We start from the raw sequence: 16,577 nt of genomic DNA on the forward strand, positions 1-16,577 counted from the left end.
CAATTTATAAATCAAACCAAACACTTTCATAATCAATGTGATAAAAAAATGTTGTAAACCAATATTCTCGATCAACAAGCTTTTACAGAAACCTTATTATCGGCTAATTACTTGCTCTAACGAGGGTATAATTCAGTAACTGACATTTCATTGACAGATAATTGTATAGACCTACTAGCAGATTGATTAGATTCCAGCTCCTTTGATTGGGTATTCATGTCTGTTCCACCGTGAAGGAAAAATCCAGGTTGTTCTGGCAGTGGCAAAGCAATGGAGGAACTGCTAAGCATGATAATTATTGATTTCATGGTAGGCCTATCACCTGGATTTTCCTGAACACACAACAAACCAAGATGCATGCATCTAATGATCTCATTTCTTTTATAAGAATCTCTGAGAACTGGATCCATAAATTGCAGTGGTGTCTCATTGCACCAATGTTTCCATGCCTGCAACACATTGTTAAGCAATGTTAATGATTATGCATATATAGAAAAGCTAAGAGTAACTGGTTAACACTCACGTAGGAAAGTTGCAGAAGGTTAAAGAATAGTGATAGATTGTAGAACGGTTGGCTTGATTTTGGAATTGGTGTGACTTTTGGAAGGTTATTAGTAATTCTACCAGGTTTTTTTAACTTGCGGTACTTAGTTTTGGGTGTAATAGGATGGTCTAATAATCTAGGTTTAGTTTCAACATCTCTAAGATGAGTTTTTTTTCTAGATTTTATTAATAAAGTTCCATAATTTATAAAAATAAAAAAGTATATGTATGGTTAATACTCACATAGCTCAAGAGGTCCTCAGCTCCATCTGATTGACAAAAAGAACTGTTCTTTTTGCCGCTTATTATCTCAAGAATTAAGACTCCAAAACTATATACATCTGACTTCACAGAGTAATGTCCAAGCATTGCATACTCTGGAGCCATATACCCACTACAAAACAGCAACAATACTCAGGAGCATTACTCCAAATTATCAATCCTTTAGCCATCGGTAAAAGTTTAAAGAACTAATTGAATCGAATTTTGCATGTAGAAATGTGAACTTACAAGGTACCAACAATTCTTCTTGTATTTGCTTGCGTTTGATCCACCCCAAAAATTCTTGCCATGCCAAAATCTGAAATTTTCGCATTTGTATCCTCATCTAATAAAATATTACTAGTTTTGAGATCACGATGGATAATTCTCACCCTCGAGTCTTCTTGAAGGTAAAACAAACCCCGAGCAATTCCTTCAATAATCTTGTAGCGTCTTGGCCAATTCAGCTTTCCTTGTTTTTCAGTGTCTAAACAATCATCAAAACCAACCAATTCAAGTGAAAATAAGGAAGAAGATCCACTAGCCAAGAAACTGAAGAAAATTTAAGAATTAGATGTGTTTAGAAGATCCAAACCAAATAGAAAGCGGTCAAGGCTTCCATTAGGCACATATTCGTATACAAGTATCTTTTCTTTTCTATCTGCGCAAAATCCCTGTAGCCGCACCAGATTTTTGTGCTGAAGCTTAGCGACCAACATCACCTCATTCTTAAACTCTGTTAGACCTTGCCCAGAGTCCCTTGATAGCCTCTTCACGGCTATTTCTTGCCCATTATACAGTTTACCCTGAAATCATTCCATGATTATTGATTAGTCATTATATTGCTTAGAAAATAGGAGTGCCAATTCAAGAATTCTGAGTATTCAAACTGATCATTTTACATATTATAGCAAATTGTGCTACATAAAAGAAAAAAGAAGCAATATCTTACCTTGTACACTGTACCAAATCCACCTTCACCTATCTTGTTGTCAGCAGAGAAGTTGTTTGTGGCAGACTGGATTATGGCCAAATCAAATTGCAAGGAGTTAACATCTGTAATTTCATCCCCAACTATACAACCAAATAAAGAGTTGAACAGCTCAGTCCTCTCAGACATCCACGAACATGAAAAAAATCTGAAAGATTCTAAGATTGGTACTAAACTGAAATTACCATTTTGTTCTCTTAAGGCATTGTATTTCTTCATTGCTCTCCTCCTTAGAAAACAAATGCCCAGGGCCAGTAGCACCAAGGATATAACTACGGGAATAATAATGGCAGCAACTATCTGTACTGAGATCTGTCTTTTTCCTGCATACAGTATAAAAGAAAGATTGAAAATTACCCATTTTGAAACAATATTTGTTTTACTAAAGCCAATTCAAACGACCTAATTGTTCCTTCAATTCTTATTTGTTTTAGGTGGGCTTCCTAATCTAATCCAGAAGTCTTCAAGAACCAGATAATGGTTCTCATATTTTTAACAAAAAGGGAAAAAACTTGAAGAAAAAGAAGTACCTTTACCTTTTGTTGTTGAAGGTGAGGGTACTGGAACAGTGGTATTGACTCGGTAGAACGGAAACAGTTCGTACCTAATAACACAGCTTGGAAGCAGAATCTTTCCACCTCGTTTCCCAATGCAGCACATGGGAAGACCAGCTATTGCAGATTGAAAACATCTATTGCAAAGGTACTCAGAGAGATCTGGCGTGCACTGCACTAGACTGTAAAGTGTTTCAGAACTCGTAAACTTTTCTTCATCAGTTGCAAACTTTTTAACGGATTGTTCAGATGCTGCTTTTGAAGCTAAACTGTTCATTGTACTGGCTAACAACTGATTGAAGCGCTCTGGTTCCGTAACATTCTGTGGATCAGGCAAATCAAAGCCAGGCACTTCTCTGATGATGGAGAAGATAGACTGGTTATTATAACGTAATAAACATTCTTCATACCAAATATAAGATTCCTTTTCTTTGGGGCAGCGGCGGATTATCTCTTTGGCTGCTGTGTCCACGCATTCTTTACAGGCAACTGGAGAGAGGTCGCCACGGCAGAGAAAGAGACCGTACACAACATCAGGGGGTTCTCTGCCAGCAGAAAAGTTGTAGAATCCATTGCTGCTTGTGGCGTTGGAGGCAAGAGCGGAGAGAACGGAGTTGAGATTGGCCTGGTAAGTGCTATTGGGGGTGAAAATAGTTGTATTTGTGCAATAGTGGACGCTGTAAGTAGGGGCTGCTGCACTGGTTGGGCAAAGCAAGTAAAGCATGAAAATCAACACAAGGATCGTGAAGAGCAAGCGAAGCATTTCGGATGATTATTGATTAATGTCAATTTTCTTTCAGAAGTAATGTAAATCCAGTTTTTTCTTTGTTCTAATTCCTTAATTCATGGTTCCCTATTTTTGTATTTTGCGGTGAGAGAGAGAGAGAGAGGGAAGGGATCAGGAAAGGACTGAAGCAAACTTGCAAGTGGAACCCAAATTGTCTTGACCTGTGACCTGACCTGACCTGACGTTGAAGGTGATAGTTTCTACGACGTTTTGAATCTTCTGGAGGCAAGTGGAGGGTGCGGTTTGAATTTTCTCGACGCAAGTGGAGGGTGCGGCCCACGCTATAAAGTGAAACCTTGCTATGCTGTTGCAATCATGGAGGTTGACGAGATACACAACCTTGATAAAAGGAATCTTCCGATTGGTCGATTAAGAACCCAAATCTCAAGCCAAGCCATAGTGCCAGATATTTCATCAAGAAAATTGTTTGTGGGGCCAAAAATCTTGACTATTGCTCCTTGAGAAAGGTTAGCTGCTGGTCGGGTTGGCCACGGAACTGTCCTCTATGACTTTTGAATCGTCAATTCAAGTTTAATAAAATTATAAATTTAAATCAAATAATTATAGGATGAGTTGAAAGACGACCCGTGAATTATCAATTTCAATTCAAGTACTGATTTAAAATAATTTGAAAGAAAATTAAAAAAAAAGATGGTTTGATATGATTTTGAGGATAAAAGTGATTTAAGAATGGTTTAAGAGTGATTTAGATAAAAAAATTTTATTGATTTAAAATTTAAGTTATATTTATAAAATTATTTTAATTTGTTTTAGAAATTTTTTAATTAAAATAAGAGGAGAAAAAAATAAAAATAACTTATTTTTAAGAAAAATTTAATAAGTAAAGACTTGAATTTATATAAAAATTGAAAATAAAATTAATTTTTTTAAAAAAATTAAAAATAAGTGCTTAAATTTAATTTTATCTATGTATTCCTTTAAAATTTAGAGGAATCAAAATTTTTCGTTGCCATGTTTTTAAAAATTTTATGATAATTGATAATTAAAACAGTGTAAAAGAGAAAAAAATTAAAATAGATGATATTGAAAATTTTATTAAAGATATAAAATAATAATAGAGTAATTGAGATAGTATTAAAAATTTCATTAATTATATAAATTAATAAAGTAGGAGAATTATAAGAGTACTAAGAATTAAAAGGAGTGTAAAAAATAATTATTTAGAAAATTTGAGAGAAATTAAAAGAGTATTAAGAATTAAAGAGAATATAGAAAATAATTGTGTAAATAATTAATGATATATATAAATGAATTAGGAGTGGAGTGAGGTATTTATTGAATTTTTTTGTATTTACCGATTTGATCCAGTTTAGAATCGTCAATTCAATCTCATTCGAAACCGTCAATTCACAATCTTTAAAAAATATGAACCTGAATCAAACAACAAAATGATAATTTCAATCCAATTTAAAATTCATTCTGATTTTAATTGAATTAATTTCAATTCAATTCTGATTGAAATCGGGCAGTGACCACCCTTAGCTGCTGGTGTGACGTTTTCCACACGGTGGTTTCTTGATTTCAACGAAGCTGGTGAAATCCAGTGGATTTTGTATACGCGCAGGAATATACTGAAATTTATGTAAAAAGATAATAATAATAATAATAATTTTCTTGCTCAAATGTGCTAAACCAATAGCTCATTCAAGACACCGAATTAAAATATACAAGTTCTCATTTTTGTGGGTTAAAATATACCATTCTAAACTGTAGGAGTAGTTTGATGTCTATCCTCAATTTCATATTTTTTTTAATAAAATCCCATAGTTTTAATTTTATTATAGAAAATTTACATTAAAAAAATTGTCCATCTTACTTGTAAGAATTGTCCATCTAGAGAGAACTGAGACCCTGAGAGTTCTTTCTGATCTAGCCGCCGGACGCTGAAAAAGCAAGACCCGCCTCCACTCACAAGCCCTCGTCCATCAAAATTAAATTTTTTTTTTTTTAAAGAGAGTTAAAATAATAAATTTTTTTCTTTATTATAAGGCAGACGGATATTTCTAAATCAAAATTAAAGTAAGAGATTTTAAACAACAAAATGAAGTTAAACAACTTAAAACTACCTCAAAAGTTAAATAACATATGATATAATTTACCCCAATTTTGTGCCTAATCTGCGTCTCTATTGAGAACTTTTCCCTTTTCAAGACCTGAGATAACAGCGTTACATTTCATCTCATTATATGGGAAAGGCATAATATCACATACATTTTCCAATTCTGTTGCGACAAAAACCATATATGGTTTTTCCAAATAAAAGTTTTCAGAAAATAGTACAATTCAAAAGCTTATTAATTCTGTGTGAGCCTATATTTGCTCATTTCTACCGAGGGTATACCTCAGTGATGGAGGCCTCATCCACGGAACATGGCATTGACTTGCTTGCGGTTTGATTGGGTCCCAATTCTTTCCACTGATTTGTTCCACTGTGAAGAAAAAATGCTGGTTTCTGAGGCATTGGAAGAGCAACAGAGTAACTATCCAGCATAAGAACTATTGTTCCCATTGTAGGCCTCTTAGCTGGATTTTCTTGAACACATAATAAACCAAGTTGTAAGCATCTGATCACTTCATTTTTCGAATATGAATCCATTAAAGCCTCATCCATAAATTGCAAGGCTGTTCCTTTGCTCCAGTGTTTCCATGCCTGCAAAAATCATGAAACAATGTTCAATAATAATAATAATAATCCACTAGCTAGTGAAAGTAAGATTGCAAATTTGGGTTGTGCTCACATAGCTCAAGAGATCCTCAGCATCGTCTGATTGATCAAAAGAACTAATCTTCTTGCCACTTATAATCTCCAGAACAATAACACCGAAACTATAGATATCAGACTTCAAAGAATATTGACCGTGCATAGCGTACTCAGGAGATAAATAACCACTGCAGAGAAGCAGCATCCAATATAGTTATATCAGTAAAGCTTCATAAGAAGCTTATAATAATCTGTGAGACGTGGGAGAAGAAAATGAAAACTGTAAATAACTTACTATGTTCCGACAATCCTGTTTGTATTGTCCTGAGTTTGATCTACTCCTAAAATCTTCGCCATTCCAAAATCTGAAATTTTGGAGTTCAAATCTGCATCTAGCAATATATTGCTAGTTTTGAGATCACGATGTATAATTCTAAGCCGAGAATCTTCATGGAGATAAAGAATTCCTCGAGCTATCCCTCCTAAAATCTTGTAACGTCTTGACCAATCTAACAGTCCTTGTTTTTCAGGATCTAGGCACACAAAAATTATTGCAAGTTAAATTTAGAACATAGGCATAGTTGAGAACATATTTGACATAAAAAATAAGAAAGAAGAAATGTATGGATGGAGCAAGACCGAATAGGAAGTAGTCAAGACTTTTGTTGGGCACAAATTCATAGATGAGTATCTTTTCTTCTCCTTCCACGCAAAATCCCAATAGCCTCACAAGATTTCTGTGTTGTAGCTTGGACACCAATACAACCTCATTCTTAAATTGTTCTAGACCTTGCCCTGAGTATAAAGACAGCCTTTTCACAGCAATTTCCTGTCCATTAGGAAGTATGCCCTGAAAAAGAATCCCACCGAATTGTTATAGTCCATCTAATTAATAGATCATTAGATCATTTACCTCAACAGAAAGAGAGCTTCTAGCAAAAATTGTATAGTCATGCACACATAGAAAAAATTTCTCACCTTGTAAACCACTCCAAATCCACCTTCACCTAACTTGTTATCGTAAGAAAACTTGTTTGTGGCAGCTTCTATGACACCAAAATCAAATTGCAAGGACTCTATAGTTGAAATATCACCCCCAACTATACAACCAAATAAAATATCCAATGAATAAAGCGGTCAAATCCTTCAAATAAAATTGTGTAGTTACAAATTTTTACCACTTTGATCTTCTAGAGTTGTATTGAATTTCTTCCGTGATTTTCTTACTAGTAAACAGCAGCCAATGGCAAAAGCCAGAACAGAGATGACAGTTGGAACAACAATAGCAATTATGGTTCCCGTAGAAATCTGACTTTTCCCTGCATAGCCAAAACTCAACAGTAGTTAGTAATATTAAGTTTAGCTAAGTAGAATTGAAGTTATTTCCGATGTTGTAGGGATGATTCGAGTTCCACATCTGAGCCAAATTAACAAAAAGGGAAAAAATTACAGACACTTTCATCGCACCTCTAGACCTTGGAGCTGGAGGGAGAAGCACTGGTACCGGAGACGGCGCTGGGGCGGTCGCCTCAACTCGATAAAACTGGTACAGTTCATATATAACGTTACAGCTAGGGAATATAGACCTGCCCCCTCTCTTTCCCTCACAGCAACTGGGAAGCCTAGCGATGGCCTCGTGAAGACAAGAATTACACGCCTGAGCTGACAAATCCGGCGTACACTGCACAAGTGTGTACAGAGACTGAAAGCTTGTGAAATTCACTTCTCCGGTGGCAAACTTCTTGCCGGAGCCGGACTGATCATTTGCTGCCCTTGCGGCTGTATCATTCATTGTTTTCTCCAACAACCTCATGAATCTCTCTACCTCACTTACATTCTGGGTGTTCAAAATTGGTAACCAGGGACGATACTGCACTTGAGAGAAGAAAGATTTGTTGGAATAACGCAACATACACTCGTCATAGTATATGACGGATTCGTTGTTTCTGGGGCATTTTCGAACGATCTCTTTGCTTGCAGTCACTACACAATCTTGGCAGACGTCCATGGCAACATCCCCACGACAGAGGTAGAGGCCGTAGGCCGTGTTGGATGGGTCTTGACCAGCGGTGGTATTGTAGAATCCATTCTTTTGCGTGGAATTGGAGGAAAGTGAAGAGAGCAGGGAATTGAGATTTCTATCATAGATACTGTTTACTGGGTAAGTGGTTGAGTTTGGACAATACGTGTACAGATAGACAATTTGTGCTCCGGCAGGGAGGGTGAAGAAGCAAAGTGTGATGGTTAACAAAAGGTTTATGAAGATATTGCAAGAATCCATTTCTTGATTACTGGTTTCCTCTTCCTCTCGCTCCCTTTTATGTTAGCTCGTGTCAAGGGATACAATTTTTTTTTTTTTTTAACCTTTCTTAAAATTAATTATTCTTCTGTGAGTGAAGACGTATACATACTGTGATTTAGTTAGTGTTAGGGGTATGATGCATATATTTTGCATAGTCATTTAGGTCTAATTTCACAATCATTTTATTTGGTTATTAGTCATTTTTAGCTAATTTCATTAGTTATTTAGTTAGTTTTCCATAATTGTCAACTTTGGATTAATTTGTAATTTTTGCTTTGTTTTGTAGGAAAAATGGTGTTTTTGAAGGACTAAAGAGAATTTTGCCATTGAGGAGTGTCTTCTACAGCAAAAAGATGTCAAAAGCAAGTTTTCAAGCTAAAATATGCATAGACCAAATCATGCATAACTTGCATGATAAGCTATGCTGCATAAGGAGGAAGAACATCGCTCAGAATCCAAATTAAATGTGCATAAGGAGATCGCATAGCTTATGCACATTCTCACCTCCCTTATGCAGATTCACGAAATTGTGCATAACCTATGCACTAAGTCATGCAAACCGCATAAGTGACCCAGTAATCATGAATCGCATAAGGGATCAGATAACTTATGCGATCCACTTATGCAAATCCCATAAAGAGTTCATTAATGAGTGAGAAGATTCCCTTAATGTATTCCTCCTAGAACATACTATTTTAGGGCTCCATGTCGAAAAATGCTATATATAGTCCCATTTTCTCATTTTAGAAAAAGGCAAGGAGCAAAGAAAGAAAGGAGGAGGCTAAGCGTAATTTGAGGAGTCATTTTCACCTTCCACACCATTTTTAACCAAGATTTGCATTTCTTCCTTCCTTTACATTTTTCCACATTTCTAGTGTTTAATTTCTTACTTCTTAGCTTAGATTAAAGCTTTATTTCCATTTAAACTCATCATAGCTTGTAAGCATTATGGATAGTGAGTAGTTTACTTTTGATTCGGAGTAAGGGTTGTAATATTTGAGATATTTTGTGGATTTTGATTGGGTAATCCATATTTTGTGGTCTTAATGAGTTTTATTCATTTCTTGTATGCTTAATGACATGCTTAATGTAGGATCCCATTGAGTAATGTTCTTAATCCATGGTTGAAGCAATCGAAAGGAGAAGGCCTTGTGATAGATAATCAGAAATTGAACTTAATTAACTTAGACCTAGAAATAGGCTAAGGATTAAGAGGATTCACAGATTAATTAAGGAACTTAATGGGTCTTAATTAATTCTAACTCCACGAAAGTAGGATTAGTTTGATTAAGGCACTCTTTGTCTCACTCGAAAGGGAATTCAAAGGATTTAAGAATTAATCTCCTTAAAACTCATAAGTTTCATAAGATTGGACAACCAATTTAAAATCCCAAAATAGCTCGAATATGAAACCGAACTCCTAATCATCTTTTTACCATTGTTAATTTCTAATCGAATTTAATCATTTGCCAATTTAAATATTGCCATATCTGAACTTGCTTATTTCTATTTGATGCAATTTTAGTTTAATTAATACATTTTTGAATAGAATATTAATTTTGCACATTTAGATTTCATACTCCATTACCCATTAATTCATCATTTTAATCTCATAAATACTTCAATTTAGTCAACTTTTATATCGAAAATTCAATCATTAACACAACTCCTCGTGGAATCGATATTTTTCTATACTACTTGTACGACCCGTGCACTTGCGGTTGGGACGCATCAAGTTTTTGGCGCCGTTGCCGGGGAGTTGTTTGTTTAAGATTGAATTCTTGATTATTTTAGTTGTTTTTAGTTTTATCTTTTCTATCTTTTCATTTTGTGTTTGTTTGTTCTTTTTCAGGTACTTTAATCTTTTATGAGAAGAGCTAGAAGCTCAAGTGACACAACCTTACTGTTTAATCCTGAAATTGAGAAATTTTATAAGGCCAACAAGAAAGAAACCAGAAGAAGGAAGGAAGCTTCGAGAGAAACTGAATTAGAAGCAGATATGGCTGATGAAAGAATTAGAATTGGTGTTGGTAATGCTGGAAATGGTCAAAACAATGAAAATGAAGCCCAAGGGGAAGAAGTTGTTAATGCAAACGTGCCTAGGGGGAGTATGATGGATCATGCTTTTCCTCGTTTTGATGACTTGAGAGAGAGCATAGCAAGACCAAGGATTGATGCGAACAGTTACAAAATAGATTTTGGAGTTCTTCAAATGATCCAAAACTCTCAATTTGGAGGACATCCTTCTGAAAATCCACACACACACCTGAAGAAGTTTGCTATGATTTGCGACATGCAAAAACAACCTGGAGTGTCTGATGATGCAGCAAGATTGAAGCTATTCCCATTCTCTTTGAAAGATAGAGCATTGGATTGGCTTGATTCTTTACCTCACAACTCCATTACAAATTGGGAGCAACTAACTGATGCATTTCTTGCACAATATTTTCCACTGAAAACTCAAGAGCCGAGGAATCAAATGACGACTTTTCGGACCAAGAGAAGATGAAACTCTCTATGAATCATGGATGAGATGGAAGGAATTAGAGAGATTATGCCCACATCATGCCATTCCAAAATGGATGATAAATCAGAATTTCTACACAAATGTCACTCCTGCAATCAGAGGAATTATTGATGCTCAAATAGGAGGAGAATTTATTATAAAGCATGAAGATGAAGCTTATGAGTTATTAGAGAAAATTGCAAAGAATACTCATCTTTGGAGTAGTCCAAGAGGACCACCCAACTCGTAAAAGGCAAGTCACTGGAATGTATGATCTTGATCCATTCAACATGATTAATGCAAAGTTTGATGCACTTACAAATGTCCTTGCTAAGAAGATGGAAGATTTGAGTATGTTGGTTAGTTCAACATCATCACCGGAAGTTCACAACAAGTGGCTTATGCAGAGGAAACTACCACCGTGGAGTAGATTATGGAGAACAAGCGGATATGTTGGTAATTATGAAAACAAGCAAATGGGGAATCCTTATTCTCAAACTTACAATCCAAATTGGAGGAATCATCCCAACTTTTCATGGGGCAATCAGCAAAATCAAGTTCAAAATCGAATTTTCAACCACAACAAAGAGTCAAGTACCATATCAGCAAAATAGGCAACCATTGCCCAATTTTCACAGAAAAATATGAACCCTCCACCAAAACAAAGAAGAACGAAATTCCACCATCAAGCTTTATTGCAACAGATTCTTGCCAACCAAAATAAGCATGATGAGGAGATGAGAGAGGTGAAAGCAAGGCTGGAACAAATGCAAACACACAGAATCTTTGGAAAACCAGATTGCACAACAAGCATCTTCCTCAAGTGCCAAATCTTTTGGAAAGCTTCCAAGTCAACCAGAAAATCCAAGAGAGCATTGTCAAGCTATTACTTTAAGAAGTGGTAAAGTTATAAATGATGAGAAGAGTGAAACAAGTGAGAAGAGAGAAATGAAAAAGGAACGATGAGAGTGAAAAACAAGAAAGTGCGAGAAAAATGTAAGGAGAAATTTGAAGAAAAGAAGAGAAATATATACCTCCCGAGCCCTACAAGCCACAACTTCCCTTTCCACAAAGATTTCACAAAGCCAAGCTTGATAGGCAATTTGGGAAGTTCTTAGAGGTTTTGAAGAAGCTTTACATAAATGTGCCTTTGTTGATGCTCTTTCACAAATGCCCTCTTATGCAAAATTCTTGAAAGAAATTCTCTCAAACAAGAGAAAACTTGAAGATGATGAAACCGTAGCTTTGATGTAAGAATGTAGTGCTATCCTCCAAAGGAAACTTCCTCCAAAGCTTAAGGATCCAGGAGTTTTTCAATTCCATGCCACATTGGAGAGTCTTGTTCTACAAAAGCTCTATGTGATTTAGGGGCAGTGTTAGCCTTATGCCCCTTTCTATCTATGAGAAGCTCAACATGGGAGATCTAAAGCCAACCCACATTTCTCTTGATTAATGACAGAACAATCAAGTATCTGAAGGGATTTTGGAGAATGTGCCCTCAAGGTTGGAAAGTTCTATATACTGCTGACTTTGTCATCTTGGACATGGAGGAAGATTCCAATATTCCAATTATATTAGGGAGACCCTTTCTAGCTACAGCAGGAGAATTGATTGATGTGAAAGGAGAAAAGCTTACTCTTAGGGTTGGTGAAGAGCAATTAATTTTCAATATTAATAACTCTATGAAGAAGCATCATTCTGAAGCTGATACTTGCTTGAGAGTTGATATTATTGATAAGCTGGTTGAAGAACACTTCAGGAAGAAATATCCGTAAGATCCACTTGAAAATTGTTTGGTTCATGGAGGAGGCATAGACTATGACAACCCTCATGAAGTCGCATATACTCAACACTTAGAGGGAAGTCCACCATTCATTTCTCGCTCCAGCTTTTCAACTCATACAAAAGGAAAAAGCAGAATTAAGCAATCATCATTCAAGGAAGAAGATGCACCTAAGGTAGAACTTAAGCAACTTCCTTCTCACTGTGTATGAATTTCTTGGCACTAATAACACTTATCCAAAGAATTGTAAATGCAAACTTGAGTACTTTAGAAGTTGATAAGTTGTTAAGAGTGTTGAGACAATTTAGGAAAGTTTTGGGATACACCATAGATGACATTAAGGAATAAGCCCACACTTTTGCATGCATAGAATCAGTTTGGAAGAAAATTGTAAACCATCTATTGAACATCAAAGGAGGTTAAACCCAAATATGAAAGAAGTTGTTAAAAGGAAATTTTGAAGTTGCTTGATGCAGGATCATATATCCCATCTCGCATAAGACTTGGGTGAGCCAGGTACATGTTGTCCCAAAAAGGGTGGAATGACGGTGGTAAAAATGAAAATAATGAATTAATTCCCACTAGAACGGTGACTAGTTGGCGAATGTGCATAGATTACAGAAAATTAAATGTTGCCACTAGAAAAGATCATTTTCCACTTCCTTCATTGATCAAATGTTGGAAAGACTAGCTAGGCATTCTTACTTTTGCTATTTAGATGGATATTCAGTTTTTTTCAAATCCCTATCCATCCAAATGATCAAGAGAAACCACTTTTACTTGTCCATATGGAACCTTTGCTTATAGAAGGATGCCATTTGGGTTGTGTAATGCACCACCACTTTTCAGAGGTGCATGATGGCAATCTTCTCGATTTCATTGAAGACATAATGGAGGTTTTTATGGACGATTTTTCATTTATGGATCTTCATTTGATATATGCTTGGCTAACCTTTCTAAAATTTTGCAATGATGTGCGAATCGACCTTGTGTTAAATCTGGGAAAAGTGTCATTTCATGGTTCAGAAGGGATAGTGCTTGGACATTTGGTGTCTAACAGAGGAATAGAGGTTGATAAAGCCAAAGTTGAAGTGATAGAGAAGATGGCTCCTCCTACCAATGTCAAGGGAATTCAAGTTTCCTAGGACATGCCGGGTTCTCTGACGCTTTATTAAGGATTTTTCTAAAATAGCTAAACCTTTGTCTAATTTGTTAAGTAATGACACACCATTTGAATTTGACCAAGAGTGTTTGGATGCCTTTTGCGAGTTGAAGCAAGCTCATCATCTTGCACCAATCATGCAACCACCGATTGGAGCCTACCTTTTGAAATTATGTGTGATGCTAGCAACTATGCAATTGGGGCGTTTCTTGGTCAAAGAAAGGACAAAAGGCTTATGCTATTTATTATGCTAGTAGAACAACGGATGAGGCTCAAATAAATTATGCAACAACCGAAAAGGAATTTTTGGCAATTGTCTTTGCATTGGAAAAGTTCGACCTTACATTATTGACTCAAAGGTAGTTATATTTTCAGATCATGCAGCCATCGTGTATTTGCTCAGAAAAGGAGGCCAAACCGAGGCTCATTAGGTGGATTCGATGCTACAAGAGTTTGATTTGGAGATTAGAGATAAGAAGGAGCTGAAAATGTAATTCTTGATAATCTTAGTAGGTTGAAATTGGATGGTGAAGAATTGGATGAAATCCCTATTGATGAGTTTTTCTTGGATGACCAACTTTTCTCTCTTGTTGCTAAACTACCTTGGTATGCAGACTTTGTGAATTATCTATCTTGTGGAGTTTTACCTCTAGGTATGACATGGCAACAAAAGAAAAAGTTCTTGCATGAGGTGAAGTTTTATAGATGGGATGACCCTTTACTCTTTAGGAGATGTTGTGATGGTCTAATTAGAAGATGTATTCCTGAAGAGGAAATCCAGTATTTTGCATCATTGTCATGCTTCGATTATGGAGGACATTTTGGCATCTCTAAGACAGCTAGTAAAATTTTGCAAGCTGGTTTCTTTTGGCCAAATCTTTTAAGGATGTGAGGAAATTTGTGTTGGATTGTGATAAATGTCAAAGGAGTGGAAATTTGTCAAAAGAGATCAAATGCCCTGAATAATATTCTTGAAGTGGAATTATTTGATGTTTGGGAATAGATTTTATGGTGCCATTCCCTCCTTCATATAGTAATAGATACATCTTAGTTGGGGTTGACTATGTGTCAAAGTGGGTGGAAGCTATTGCAACTCCAACTAATGATGCTAGAGTGGTAGTAAAGTTTTTGAAAAAATTTGTCTTGAGCAGATTTGGAGCTCCTAGGGCTATAATTAGTGATGGGGGTTCCCATTTTTGTAATAAGCAATTTGAGAGCTTAATGAGGAAGTATGGTGTAGTGCACAAGATAGCTACTCCATACCATCCTCAAACTTCAGGACAAGTTGAATTTTCTAACAGAGAGATCAAGCATATTTTGGAGAAAGCAAAGGAACAATTCTAGGAAAGATTGGTCTATCAAACTAGATGATGCTTTATGGGCATATAGGATCGCCTACAAAACCCTATAGGAACTACTCCTTTAGGTTGGTGTATGGTAAGTCTTGTCATTTACCCGTGGAGCTAGAACACAGAGCATATTGGGCCATTCAAACCTTGAATTTTGATCTTAAGCAATTTGGTGAGAAAAGGTTGTTACAACTTAATGAGCTTGAGGAATTGAGGATGGATGCTTATGAAAGTGCAGTATTTATAAAGAAAGAACTAAAGTTTGGCATGATAAGCATCTGAGGAAAAAGGAATTCAAAGAAGGTGATTCAGTTTTGTTGTTCAACTCAAGATTGAAATTGTTCCCTGGAAAACTCAAGTCAAGGTGGACTGGTCCATATAGAGTTTCTAAGGTTTTCCCTTATGGAGCAATAGAAATTTGGAGTGAAAAATCTGGGAATTTTAAGGTCAATGGGCATAGATTGAAACATTACATAACTGGAGACCCAATACTAGGAGCAAGCTGTTACAAGCTCTCCAATCCCTCACCTCTTTTCAGTAAAATTCATGAAGAGTCCAGCTAAGGACTATAAATTAGCTCTCTTGGGAGGCATCCCAAGTCCTTTTATTTTGCTTTTGTTGATTTACTTTCATTTTCATTAATTTTGTTTTTATCTTAAATCTCCCCAAATTCAATTTTTGACATTGTTAAATTTTGTCTCTTGTAGATGTAATTCACTGAAGAAAGGCTGGTGAACTGTTGGGAAAGTAATTCTTAACTTGAAAAAAATTTTGTCCTTCAAAAGAACTGATAAGTTTTTGCTGCATAACCTGTGCAGGAGCTGCAGTCTGGTTTATGCAGAGGAATGTACATTCTGCAGCAAAAAGGGTGTCTGCAGCAAAATGGCTTATGTTTTTGATGAGGCTGGATGTATTTAAATGGAGGAAGGTTGGTGAACTGCTGAAAGCTGCAATCTGGTTATTGCAAAGGAAAACTAAGTACATTCTGCAGAGCAGAAAAATAGAATCTGCAGCAGATCACTTGTGTTTTTGGTGAGGTTGGGTGAATAATTTTCTAATATTTGTGCTTCAAATGATATTATGGTGGTAAGTGAGTCATTTTTTGCAGTTTCGAGCTCCTTTGGGGTTGTAGGATTCAAGGTAGAAATGTTGCATTTTTCTTGGCAAATCTTGGAGACTTCATTTCATCATGTGTGGTTAGATGCAACTTCATACAGATTTTTTTTATGGAGTTTTATGTACTGAATGTTGATTTGCAGAATTTGAGTCAAAATGGCATAGCTCTCAAAGGTCTTTTACGTAAAATCCATTTTTACATGCTTGTGTGATGCACTTTTGATGAACTTTGAATATATTGATGTGTTTTTGATGAAAATTTCTCATGGTATGTGTTTCCTAGAATTATATTTCATCATTCTCGGGTATTTTTCACACTTGCAATTCATGTTCTATTGCATTCTTGATTTTGTTGAATTGCGCATAAGCAACTGCATAGCTTATGCAATCCTGCATAACCAAAATTCTTGCCATTTTTCACCTTTATTGCAAGTGCATAAGGAGAGTGCATAGCTTATGCAACTCTGCATAACCTCATTTTGTCAAATTTCATATCTGTTA

General features: G+C 35.8%; 2 protein-coding genes and 1 non-coding gene across 4 annotated transcripts; all 3 read right to left on the reverse strand.

Moving 5' to 3' along the window:
* Nucleotides 1–3: 3 nt before the first annotated feature.
* Nucleotides 4–3,306, reverse strand: LOC110649891 (cysteine-rich receptor-like protein kinase 25). Of its 2 annotated transcripts, none has more exons than XM_058140338.1 (7): nt 2,326–3,306; nt 1,981–2,118; nt 1,757–1,878; nt 1,400–1,610; nt 1,054–1,291; nt 787–937; nt 4–449 (listed from the first exon to the last, which is right to left on the reverse strand). In XM_058140338.1, the coding sequence occupies exons 1-7, from the start codon at nt 3,110–3,112 to the stop codon at nt 117–119; spliced, it is 1,980 nt and encodes a 659-aa protein (XP_057996321.1). In that variant the 5' UTR covers nt 3,113–3,306; the 3' UTR covers nt 4–116. The 2 variants fall into 2 exon arrangements, with proteins under 2 accessions (XP_057996321.1, XP_057996322.1); XM_058140339.1 differs by having other exon boundaries at nt 2,332–3,267.
* A 2,010-nt stretch (nt 3,307–5,316) lies between these two features.
* Nucleotides 5,317–8,213, reverse strand: LOC110649887 (cysteine-rich receptor-like protein kinase 10). Its single transcript, XM_058140337.1, has 7 exons — nt 7,326–8,213; nt 7,037–7,177; nt 6,837–6,958; nt 6,498–6,708; nt 6,154–6,391; nt 5,896–6,046; nt 5,317–5,807 (listed from the first exon to the last, which is right to left on the reverse strand). The coding sequence occupies exons 1-7, from the start codon at nt 8,137–8,139 to the stop codon at nt 5,484–5,486; spliced, it is 2,001 nt and encodes a 666-aa protein (XP_057996320.1). The 5' UTR covers nt 8,140–8,213; the 3' UTR covers nt 5,317–5,483.
* A 2,410-nt stretch (nt 8,214–10,623) lies between these two features.
* LOC131176210 (small nucleolar RNA R71) lies at nt 10,624–10,732 on the reverse strand. The gene has a single exon (XR_009146335.1). It is a non-coding gene; the product is annotated as a small nucleolar RNA R71 (small nucleolar RNA).
* Between the last annotated feature and the right edge of the window lie 5,845 nt (nt 10,733–16,577).

This window comes from Hevea brasiliensis, chromosome 18 (assembly GCF_030052815.1).
Source record: "Hevea brasiliensis isolate MT/VB/25A 57/8 chromosome 18, ASM3005281v1, whole genome shotgun sequence".
NCBI classification, from domain to species: domain Eukaryota; kingdom Viridiplantae; phylum Streptophyta; class Magnoliopsida; order Malpighiales; family Euphorbiaceae; genus Hevea; species Hevea brasiliensis.